At 34.2% G+C, this 13,329-nt stretch overlaps 1 protein-coding gene across 1 annotated transcript; it reads left to right on the plus strand.

Annotated features, from left to right (window-relative positions):
• Positions 1 to 6,119: 6,119 nt before the first annotated feature.
• Positions 6,120 to 8,180, plus strand: LOC110732730 (organic cation/carnitine transporter 3-like). Its single transcript, XM_021912718.1, has one exon. The coding sequence runs from the start codon at positions 6,342 to 6,344 to the stop codon at positions 7,911 to 7,913; it is 1,572 nt and encodes a 523-aa protein (XP_021768410.1). The 5' UTR covers positions 6,120 to 6,341; the 3' UTR covers positions 7,914 to 8,180.
• Positions 8,181 to 13,329: the final 5,149 nt, after the last annotated feature.

Below are 13,329 nucleotides of genomic sequence, written 5' to 3' on the forward strand. Positions count from 1 at the left end.
AATTAAATTTCAAGCAAATAGTTTATTTGACATCATCGAAAAGAAAACGATACAAGTCATACAACGAACTAAATCAAAGGAAGAAACATTCATGTGTATGTGGATCGTGCATTTTTTCATCACCTAAACTTATTAAATTAGGGTTATGTTGATTGAACCTAATCAACATAATAACACATTTTTATATTTGATTAAATCTGATCAATCTTATTTATAGTTGATAAATCATCCTAAGAACCTTGTTGTTATAAGGCAAAAGTGAGGAAAACGCACTCATAGTACATGCTTCATGTTATATTAATAAATGTAAATCCGTCCCACCTATGTCTCTTTATTACTCATTTATTACATTATGAAGTGAAAAAATTCTCAATGATACATAATTAATCAATAAATTAATTATTCATTAATACTCCATCATTGTCCTACCCTAATTATAGTGATACATTCATTTATTCAATTTTGGTAAGGAATCACCCCGTTGAAATTTGGTCCCCAAATGGACAGAAATCGCAATTAAACTCCACAAGGCCATACCCCCAATTTCAACCAAAGACATACGATACTCGATCTAAAAGCGCATCACATCGCATGTGACAACATTAACGTTACAACTCACTAAAAATACAATCATACAAGATTGTACTTTTTAAGATCCATTGCATTCAGGACAAATTATACCTTCCTTCATCACTTTTTCAATTAATGATATTAATATTATTAGGATCTTGCTAACAAATATCCTCAGGGCATTAGATATGCATTTAAAATATTTTATAAAGTGATATTAATTTGAGTATGTATACTAAAATCACGCATCAATTGGTATAATTAATGTTCATTTTAAATTTAATATTTCTTCTTTTAGTTATCTTATCCAACGCCTCTAGAATGTTCGTTAGCTTTTTGCCTTATTACATTATTATTATTTTGATACAATAGATATTATTCATGTACGAAGTATATCTCCCTCAAAAGTATAAGATAAGAAGTTTTGATTGTATTTCTTGATGAATGAATATACAGCAATATACAGTGATATATATAGAGTTACAAGAGCGTAAAAGATAAGTACAATAATTATAATTAGGAATAATAATTCTTGTAATTAAGGAACAACACTAAAACAATATTGAACAAGTAAACACTAGAAATAAGGGAATGCTGCTGAAGATGTTGAGCATTTGTAGCGTCAATAATCATCATTCCCTAACACGCCCCCTCAAAACGGGTTGTGGTAATGACAGACCGATTTTGCTGATTAATGTTGTGAATGTGAGCTTGGGCAGAGGCTTTGTAAGTGTATCTGCTAGCTGATCGTACGCGGATATGTAAGCTACACGTAGCTTACCGGCTTGAACATTTTCTCGCACAAAATGATAATCCAAGGAAAGTTGTTTCATGCAGGAATGAAATACAGGATTTGCACTGACATATGTTGCTCCAGCATTATCACAGTATATGACTGGAGTAGAGGGCAAAGGGTGAAGAAGCTCATGAAGGAGATTCTGAACCCAAAGAAGTTGAGCAGAGGCAGCAGCAAGCCAGCAACCGCCCTGTATTCGGCCTCAGTGGAGGACCGTGCTCTTGTTTTCTATTTCTTTGAGGACCATGATATAGGATTCTTGCCAATGTACACCACACATGCAGTTGTTGAGATGAAGTCATCTTTATCCCTAGCCCAGTCAGCATCGGAATACGCATGAAGAGTCATAGGAGTAGTTTTATGAATTGTAAGACCCATGGTAGAAGTACCCTTAAGATACCTTAGAAGCCTATGAAGTGACTGCATGTGGAAATCAGTAGGACATTGCATGTACTGTGCTAATTTATTGACAGCAAAAGCAACGTCTGGGCGAGTAATACTCAAATAATGAAGGCTGCCAATGAGAGCTCGGTATTGTGAAGGATCAGGAAGGGGCTTTCCTGTGTTGGTCAGTGGGGGATGAACAACAAGGGGGGTAGAAGTGGGTTTTGCATTTTCCATATTTGCTTTGCATAGTATGTCAATTATGTGACGGATTTGACTCAAGAATAAACCATGTTGGTGAGGCATGACTTCTACTCCTAAAAAATATGATAGGGTTCCAAGGTCTTTGAGAGAGAACCGTGTTGATAGTTGTGTGATGAAGGAGTCTAGAAATTCGGGCATGTTTGAAGTGATGATTATATCATCAACATATACAAGGAGGTATACGGTGATATTGTTTGCAAAGAGAGTGAATAGGGAAGGGTCAGAGATAGCGTTGCGGGAGCCAAGTTGAAGAAGATGATGACGAAGTTCGGTGCACCAAGCTCAAGGAGCTTGTTTTAAATTGTATAGAGCTTTATTCAATTTGCAAACGTGTGTGGAATATTGAGTGTTAACAAAACTAGGGGGTTGGATATGAATACATCATCAGTGAGTGTGCCTTGAAGAAAGGCATTGTTATGTCCAATTGACGCAGGGGCCAACCATTGGTAACCGCAAGAGATAGTACTAGCCGTACCGTGGTAGGCTTGATTACAGGGCTGAAAGTTTCCCCATAGTCAATGCCAACTCGTTGTGTGAAACCACGAGCCATGAGACGTGCTTTGTACTGTGTAATTGCACCATCTTTATCACGTTTTATGCGGAACACCCATTTGTAGCACACTACGTTTTGGGAAGGAGAAGAAGGGACGAGAGACCATGTGTTGTTGTTTTGGAGAGCATGTATTTCGGTTTTCATAGCTTTCCGCCACACCAGACTCTTTAGAGCTTGAGTAATGTTTTTGGGAAGTGAAGTTTCATGAACTTCGACATTGAGATTGAGTTTGTTTATAGGCTTTCGGATGCCATGTTGAAGGCGAGTAACAATTTGAGGAGAGCTGGGCGGAGGTTGCAAAACAGAAGGTGAAGGGAGTGATATAGATGAGGAGGGAGAGTTTGAACATGGCGAAGGTTCAGTAGACGTAGAAGATGAAGAATTTGAGGATGAGTCTGTGGGGTTGAGAGTAGATGATGGGGAGACAGCAGCCGAAGAGTGTGGAGCATGAGAAGGTGATGATGATGTTGGTAGAAGGGATGGAATTAATAAAGGGGCCCATTGGTTAATTAAATCATCAAAGGAGGTGCATGGCGATTGATTTAAGGAAGCATATGGGAAAATAGACTCAGAAGTGAACGTGGCGAGATGTGTAAATGCGCATAGTTGAGGGATCAAGGAAATAATATGCGCTTTGAGAGGAGAAGTATCCAATAAATACACATGGTTTAGATTTTGGGTCGAGTTTGTGGGAAGTGTAGGGTTTAAGCCAGGGGTAGCATAAGCACCCAAAACTACGAAGCTTTGTGTAATTGGGTTTGTGACCAAATAGTTTGAAATATGGGGAAACATTGTTCAAAGTAGGTGTGAGAAGCTGGTTTATTAAGTAGGTTGCTGTGGAGGCAGCATGAGACCAAAAATAAAGTGGCATGTTTGCATGTGGGAGAAGAGATCGAGAGGAAGGTTTCAACTATATGCCTGTGCCGGCGTTCAGAAAAACCATTATCTTCGGGAGTATGAGGGGGAGTAGTGAGATGAGAGACGCCATCAATAGTGAGATTATGTTGAAGAGTAAGATATTCTCCTCCATTATCCGAATAAAGTGTTTTGAGAGGAAGTTGGAAATATTTTTCGACAAGCACTTTGTATCGAAGGAAAATATATATTGTATCCGATTTTTGTTTTATGTTGTATAGCCAAATGTATTTGGAATAATGATCAACAAAAATGAGATAATATTTGTAGTTGTCATGGGAATAAACAGGTGATGTCCACAAATCAGTGTAGACCAAGGGGAGCAGTATATTTAATAGAAGAAGTAGAGAAAGGGAGTTTGTGACTTTTATTACGAGCACATGAATTACAATCTAAAATGGAAATATTAGATATATCTAATTTATTTTATGAAATTATACGCTGAAAAATATTCAGCGATGGATGACCTAGACGATGGTGCCAATCAATGGAAGATGATGTGCTTGTGTAGACCGAAGTAGAAGAGGAATGTAGGAGATGATTTGGATCAAAAGCAATCTGATACCATATAAGATAAGAAGTTTTGATTGTATTTCTTGATGAATGAATATCCAGCAATATACAGCGATATATATAGAGTTACAAGAACAAAAAATAAGTACAATAATTATAATTAGGAATAATATTTCCTATAAATAAGGAACAACACTAAAACAATATTGAACAAGTAAACACTAGAAATAACTAAATAAGAGAATGTTTTTGAAGATATTGAGCATTTGTAGCGTCAATAATCTTCATTCCCTAACAAAAGGTATGTCAAATGATATATTTATTGGTACGCAAGGTACGTTGCTTGAAAAGATTAGGTACCTACTCTTTAATATATGAAGTATAATTAGTAATTGTTGTACATTTTGGTTTTTTGTATTACTACTTGTCTCGCTATAAGAACGAGTGTGGACTTCCCTGCCATTTTTAGTTGATATAGACAGATGGTTGCAAGTTATAACTAATAGTACGTGTTAGGCATGCACCAATTAAATTTGCACAAGTCATATTATTTTTTATTTTTTTTGGTGTTTCACCTGGTTCACCCTTTGGGCTAATCCAGATTCGAAGATCAGTTCTGGATGGTTAGGTTCCAATCCCCTCCCAATTGTTATTGCAGGGAATACACAAGACATATTATATAACACTATAAGAGGTGTCAATTTTAAATGTAGGTTTCGGAAAATAAACATGATAAAGAGGTGACACTAGCTTTTTATATCTCATACCGTAATTTTTTGAGATAATAAATTTAAGGTAATGATATATGTAGTAGCCCTTATGGCTATATATAAACATCAAATATACTTCCTATAATGGAATTAAGTTGGGAATTCATGATAAAATCACATGTAGATCGGTGTAATTAATGTTAAATTACTTTATTTTCAATATTTCCTTATTAGCATCTTATACATAGTACTAAGGGTTATGTTTATCATTTTCCATAAATTTAAGGACCTAATTGAGTGAATCGGGATCGCTGAAATTGGGCTTGTTATAATTACATTTAAATTGCAGCAGAATTTCGACAATTTTCAAGCTTAAATAGAGTTTAATTAACTCGCATAAAACTCAACCTAAGCTTATTAATTTTAGCCTTTTCTAGTTATAACTATATTTGTTCTAACTTTTACTTGTATATTATTTTCTCAACAATATTATTTAAATTTTTTTATATTACGGAGTAATAATTTAGGTTAAATGCTGTAACATGAAGAATAAAGTCAAGCTTCATGAACCAAGATTTGTGCAACTCATGAAAATTATTATTTAATTTGATACATATTTTAATTTGAAAATTATAGAATAGATACATAATTTGATCTCAATTAATAGAATAGGTACATAATTTGCTATATATAGCTAGAATAGAATTAAAGGATTCAAGAAGAATTCATTCCTTATACTTAAAGTTTGTTGACAACTTTTATATGGATATCTCCTTTGTTGTAAATATTAATTGTTGACAACTTTTATATATATAGACATCAAGTTTCAGAAATATGACATGTTTAGACTACTAATACGTTAAAAAATCGAGTGTTTTTATGAACTAATTTTGACACATCATAAAAAAAAAAAAAAAAAAAAATCTTAACCCGCCTATATGTTTAACGGTATTTTTTTGTGGGGTGTTTTATAAATATAAGCGCAACCAATATAATAATTTTAGTTAAAAGTTTATAAAATTTGAGCTAAAATCAGTGTTTTTGATATTTCTCGACCACACATAAAAACAGAAAATCCACTAATATTGTTTAATTATCACCGGTACCCCTAATCACTCTCCCTAAATTTGCATAAATTCCCTTTATTATAAGGACAAAATGGAAACTCCAAAATTGTGAATACATACACCACAAAACTTGGAGCTCCTCCTCGCTAGAGTTCTACCACTACTAAAACTAACATTATTTTAGGACTGCGAATCTTTAAAATTTCATTTAATCAAAATCAAATCATATACTCCAACAATTAATTAAAATAAACCGAAATGACAAGCTGTCAAAATATGATTGGCTGGGATATCTCTGGAATTGTACTGTCACCGTAGGATCATATTCATCGCCACGTCATTTTCTATGACTCACGATTTTTAACTCACATGCTTTGGTCGATCCCAATTGATTTTTGTCCTTAAATGTTTCTTCATTCCCTTAAATACCTGCGAACTTTTTCATCACAGATTCACAACTTTCAAGAAAATTATAAATTAATTTCTTTAATTTTATACGGAGTACTTTGTATATACTCCAAATTATTCTTCCAAATCCCCAAAAAAACATAAACTAGAAAAATAAAATTATGGGGGATTCTTCTCCTTTGCTCTCAAATCAAAGCGATGATCATAATTCTAGTCAATATGATTATCGTCACCCACCCCGTAACAAAAATCAAATTGTGAATGATCGAATCGAGCAATGCATTGGAAACTTAGGGTGTGCACAAGTTTTCCAATGTATTCTCGTGTCATTTGCTTGGGCGTTCGACGCCCAGCAAACGTTTATCTCGATTTTTACTGATGCTGAGCCCGCGTGGCATTGCACGTCGGGCTCGTGTGGGACTGATATTTGTGCCATTCCTGAGGGCGCGACTTGGGAGTGGGACGCCCCTAGGAAGGCAACAATTATATCGGAGTATGGCTTGCAATGCGCCAACTCTTTTCTGACGGGGCTTCCGGCCTCGTCTTTTTTCATCGGTTGTCTTATTGGTGGCCTTGTATTGGCGACGTTGGCGGACTCATGGCTCGGCCGTAAAAATCTTTTGTTGATCTCGTGCTTAGCGATGTCATTATCAGGTATATTTACAGCTTTGTTCTCGGAAAATATATGGGTTTATGCGTTTTTGAGATTTGTTTCGGGGTTCGGAAGGGCGGCTATTGGTACATGTTCATTGGTGTTAGCCACTGAAGTGGTGGGTAAACAGTGGCGTGGACAAGTTGGTGTGATTGGGTTCGTCTGCTTCTCTTTTGGTTTTCTATCTTTACCCGGTATCGCCTTTTTAACTAATGGTGAGTCATGGAGAGCGATGTATATGTGGGCTTCGATCCCAGCTTTGGTATATTGTGTGCTTGTTTTTGTGTTTGTTAGGGAATCCCCGCGTTGGCTTCTTATTCGAGGGCGGCGCGAGGAGGCAATGGATGCGCTAAAAAACATTGCGACCCTACACCAAAGCCAACTCACTTTGAGTTTCTTTGGTGAGGAGGAGGCCCCTCGCGGAGATGACACTGATGTGTACTCCGCGATGAGGGTCTTAATGTCGAGGGCATGGGCCCTTCGACGTCTAGTAACGGTTTCCGTGATGTGTATTGGGATTGGAGTGGTTTACTATGGTATGCCATTAGCCCTTGGGAATTTGCCCTTTAACCTCTATGTGAGTGTCACCCTTAACGCATTGGCGGAATTGCCAGGGTCGTTTCTGACATTTGTTTTGATTAATAGACTTGATAGGAAAATTGCTGTAGTTGGGTTCACATTATTGAGTGGATTGTGCAGCATTTTGGTAGTTGTGGTTGGATATTTTGAGCAATTGATTATCCTACAAGCCGTGCTTGAGATCCTTTCATTCCTTAGTGCTGTTTCCGGGTTGAACCTCATGTTAATCTTCACAATCGAGCTATTTCCTACTTGTGTTCGCAACTCGGCCGTGTCTATGGCCCGTCAAGCCCTCGTGTTTGGAGGGGCTTTCGCCCCGCCCTTGGTGGCCGCAGGGCGCAAGGACCCGTTCATTGCGTACGGGGTGTTTGGGATTGTGATCGCCGGTTGTGGAATGTTCGCTATATTCTTGCCGGAGACCAGGGGAACCGCACTAGCGGATACCATGGACGAGGAGGAGGACAAGGCACAAAAGCTAGGCAGCTTCTGGGCAACTCACTAATTATTCTTTTGGAAGCTAAGGTGACTGCTTGTTGTATGATTGATGATCTGTTTCTTGTCATTGATTATTTAGATTTTATTTTTGTTTGTTCTTAGGATGGGGTCAATTTTTGTGGGCAAGTAATACTAGTTGAGCAAAAATACATAAATACCATAGATGTTATAGCTAGGTTGAGCTAGCTAGGTGGCAATTGAATGTAACATGTTACATATACATACTTTGGTGTATTCCAACTCTATAGTATGAGATGATCCACAATTTTGATTACTTTGTTTACAACTACTATTGTTTGTGTTTCCAATCTTACAAGAGAGTGATTGAGCAACGGTCGAATAATGATATTGATACAACTGTATTCTAAGCGAGTACATATGGAAAATCATTACTTAATTCCACAAAATTGCAAGTGATCACCAAAATATATATGGTAGGGAGTATTAACAAATCGTTGACTCACTTTATTTGGTAGTGGTAGGTTGATATTTAAGGTTCAACTAGATTTCCATGAGGCTATAATGTTCTTGAACTATTGGTGTTTCCGTCGATGATTGAGTATCCTAAAATATAATACTCTGTAATTCTTCTACAATTATTTTCTTAAACGTACTTAGTTGTAAAAATAGGAGTTAGAAAATAGTTTCCCTTTTAACTTTTCGGATTAAAATGTTTAGAAACGTTGGTATTATTATATTTTTCGTTGTATAATGTGGAACATGTGGCGTGATAAAGAAGGATAAATTAAGAGTAAATTTTAAAATAGTCGGAGGGAGTACATCACTTTCTATATGTACTTTGGACCTTTTGTGTTCAAATGAGAACACAAGACAGGTGGGGAAGGTGCTATTGAAGTTAAGCATAAGATTTATGCCAGCTCTAACCTCAACTAATTAACTTAAATTGGATGATGTACAACTATACAAATATAACGCAAATTATCATGTTTCTTTGTTTTCACATACTATAGCTTTGGCAACCTTCAGAGTTCAGATATACCTTCAGAGACTAGTAGTCTCTAGCCTCTAGTGAGCCCAATTAATTGACAACATGGGTTTAAATTGTCTTTGATGTTAAGCGCTTAATTAAATTTGACTCGGGGACTTTCCAATTAATATCTCTTTGATGACTATCCATCTCTACGATCAAATTGATTATATCTATCTTACCTAATTAAGAATATGATATAATATACTAAAAACTTTTTGCAATAATTGGAGCATTCTTACACTCGATTGGATCACTCTAGTTAGCCCATACATACTCAATCTTAGCAAAATTATTGTCCCAAACAAATACTATACGTGAAACACAACAGTTTTTCCCTACATTGATCAATAATGTAAAGATAGGGATAAAATAATTGTTGTCTTGTAAACATTATGAATTGCTTTAATAGATGGATGAAGACAAGGAAAAGACAGGCTTTGGATGGCAGGAATATTATCATCTAAATATATTAGACGTATTTTGTTATGTATTCTCCAACGAAAGCAGGGAAGAGAACTGAAGAGAATAATTTCCTATTGGCTCAAATAAGCTACAAACTTTAGGCATTAATTTAGTTTGACAAAGAGGCTATTAGTGGCTGTAAATATGCAATCTAAGGCCAGGTTTGCATTGCATTAACTTGATTTTGTAGAAGTCTTTATTTTTATTTATTTTTTTTTTTTTTTTTTTTTGACAAGGTAAATGTCTTTAATTTATTGGCTTGGCTTCAAGTCAAATTTAATAGCCAGTGGTTTTCATAAATAGGCAATGCAAACTATTGACTCAAAATGCATGATTGATTTTAATGACTTAAACAGGTCAAGTGAACCAGTCAACAATAAATCAATATATTAAATAAAGCGTATGTAATATATCAGAGAGAAATTCTGGTGTGTAAATGGATGGATTACGTATGACACCTAACATTTTACGTGTGTAATATTTTTAAATCACTCTTTTCCATATAAAAAGTTACTTCAAACACGATTTGTATCCTATACCGTCATTGTTTCGAATTGACATAGACGATCACTTTATCTCCAAAACAAGGGGAGTTTGCAGTGGGCCAGAGCTGAAGATATGAACCCCATGAGCTAAAGATTCGTACAAGATGTTACAAATTGAACTAACTAATTTTTATTGAAAACAACTAATACCGACCATTCCAGTTGCCAGCTTCATTACTTCATTTGGATATTTGAACATTTTTTTTGGTGGACATTTTTTTTTCTTTATTCAAAATCATGCAAATATTTATGGATGGCAATCACGACTTAATTTTCAATTATAAAGCATCCCTTTCAAGAACAAAATATATAGATTTTTAACTTGAATACTTAATTGATTGATATTTGATTAGGTCGAATAAAGCAGAAAGTTATGAATTTAATAACAACTGAAAGTAATTCATTAGCAGCACGTAGAGCAGACATCTTAGCTACCTGAATGTATCATTATCATTACATACGTCGTCAATATGATCAACAAAAACTCTATGATTCCATTCCAACACGCACATTAGGCTATCCCAGACACACACACACATAAATTATTAATTTATACTAGTGTGTAGATCAGGGCCGGCTATTATTTTTTTTTACTATTATTTTTTTTCGGTGATATCCTAATTTTCCGTTTTTTTTTTAATTTTTTTTATTTATTTGGTGTTTTGATAAATGTTTTTATTTTGTTAATGGCCTTTGATAATTTTAATCTCTGACTTAGTTTTTTTTTTAAATTTTTTTTTGCTGTTTATACCCTTTAATAATTTTCACCTATTTAGCTGTATTATTTTAAATTTTAAGTGGATAAAAATGTAGCAATCAAAACTTCATATTTTTTTTATAGCAAAGGGCCCCCAAAAACTTTAAGACGGCCCTGGTGTAGATTAGTAATTGAAAAGTAGGGGATGTATCATGTATGTAAAATAAGAGGCTAAGGATATAATTTATTGGAGTCTTAAATCCAAAAGTCAAAATTTTTTTGATGACATAGACCTTTTTTTTTTAATGCAATAGTTTGATCAACATTTTTTAGGAGACATAACTTTGACCATCAATATCCTTATTTAATTATTATTAATAATTATAAAATTGATATTATGAAATCTTACATCGTTACTAATCCAACAACATATTACGTAATAGCATGTGATTTTTATATATTAGTGAAAAATCAAGTCAAAATTGACACGACATATTTAAATAGTGCAAAAGTCAAACGAGAGAGTAACTATTTAATTGATTAGGGAAGATAGCTTAACAAATTCAATAAGAACTAAACTATAATTTTAAAAAACTAAATTATCTAATTAGTCCTTAAAAAAAATGTTATGGGTATAATGGTGCCTATTTGATTTCAAAATACCCATATTGTTTGTTTGGACTTAGTGCTTGTTTGGTTCAACATGGGAAATAAATTCCCACATAAAATCATATATCATGGGAGGTTTTTTCCCTTACGAATTGCATATGTAAAATTGTTTGGTTGACATCATTGGAATTAGTATATCTTAGGAAATAACTTCCTATGTATTAATGTATAGTATGAATTCACTCACCTGAGGGGGAGTGAGCTTGATGAGTTATCTTCTATGCTGTGAAAATTTACATTTCCCTTGAAAATTTCATTTTCTATGAGCAAATCAGAAGTGGCTTAATGGGCTTTAGTGAAAGTCAAATTTCATATCCCTGAATCACTACAGTAACACATGGGTTTGTTGATAAAATTAGAAGTGGCTTAATGGGCTTTAATGAAAGTCAAATTTTGGGCCAATTGTACTTAAAAGGTAGTATCATTTGTTGGTCCAAAATTTCAACCCAAATAAACCTTTTCACTTTACAAACAGAAATTATTTTTGCCCATTTAAATACAAAGTAGAAATGAACAAAGCTATTCCTTCAAAAAAAATAATTTTATGAACAAAGCCATATTTTTATATCAATAACTCTTAGTACAAATTTTGCTCATTGAGCAAATTTTACAACCGATTGTGCATTGCTAGATACAATCGGATGTATGTTACATATGTTTTTAAATTTACTCTTATATACAATGAAGTTAACTTTTCTTTTCTTACATCAAATTTATCTATAAAAAAAACACTTATAATATATAAAATTAATCACATTAACCTTGATAACATTTATTCATTAGAAAATACCAATTAAATTACAATAAAAGTCAATACAAGTTAAAACTTAATGTTAAATGGGTTGAAGTTACCATAAAGCATATCAAAGTTGCCCTACAGCTAAAAACCTGGTTATTGGGCGGGTCAGTGAGAATCGGGTTAAAAAGGGTCATATTTTATAGGGTCACTAGCGGGTTGATAATGGGCTTACTAACAAACTATCAATTAAAATAAATATTGGACAAAGTCATAATTAAGTAAATATGTATACGAAAATAAGTATGCAATTTTTTTTTACATTATCTATTTTCTTTGTGCATTAAATTGGACAAATATTTTGGCCCTATATTGACCCTATCCGATAAGGGCCCAATAAGCTTAGCCCTAACCCTATTATCGTTGAGCTACCCTGTTCAATAACCAAGTCTACCTACATGTAACTATCTTTCAATAACATTAATGAAAGTCCGCTTTAAATAATATTTTTTGTAAAATAAATTGGTGATGCAAAAAGGAACACACAGAATACTAACACTCATACATATTATGGAAGTAGTGCAAAGATCATAGGAGTAAGCAATGCATCCCATCAATTCAAATATGATAAAGAAGATGATGGGTTGATAGATACTCTACAACAGTACAACGTACGTAAATTTAACGACTTAAAAACAATTCATTATTCATATAATAAAGTCACAGATAGTATATCATATCAGTAATAATTCAACATTACTTCAAACACATGTTTAAACATGAAACATCATCATTCATGAATTTCCTTGGCAACCGTACCCAACATCCTTATTTTGATTCGAAATTGTTCGTATTTTGGACTCGTTTTTCTTCTTCGTCGCGGCACCGTGGCGTGGCTGCGTTCAAGCTGCGCGTGCAAGGGTTACGCGGCAGTCAGTGAGCGTTGGCTGGTTGCGGTGGCTCAGGCGTCTTCAGGCGTCGACGTTGGTGGCTGGAATTTTGTTCTTATTGGCTGCTGCTGCGTTGGCTGGAATTCTTTCTGGCTGACGTGGCAGCATGTATTAAATTTTTTTTTTTAAAAGATAATCAGTTTTTAATTTAAAAGATATTATTCAATTTTATTTTATCTTTAATTTCGAATTTGAGATAAAATAGGAAATTTGTTTAAGTTATTTAGATATTTTTGAGCAAAATTCCAATTTTGAGTTATTATTCCAATTATGCAAATTATATATTAATAATGATTAATTCCATATATAAGTTCTAATTGAATTTAAAACAAAGGAGTTTGATTATGTGAATCAATATTGTATGTTATTTTAG

This window comes from Chenopodium quinoa, unplaced genomic scaffold, assembly GCF_001683475.1.
Source record: "Chenopodium quinoa cultivar QQ74 unplaced genomic scaffold, ASM168347v1, whole genome shotgun sequence".
NCBI lineage: Eukaryota > Viridiplantae > Streptophyta > Magnoliopsida > Caryophyllales > Amaranthaceae > Chenopodium > Chenopodium quinoa.

What these genes read in the sequence shown, in the direction of transcription:
- LOC110732730 (XM_021912718.1), top strand. Translation starts at nt 6,342, where the DNA reads ATGGGGGATTCTTCTCCTTTGCTCTCAAATCAAAGCGATGATCATAAT.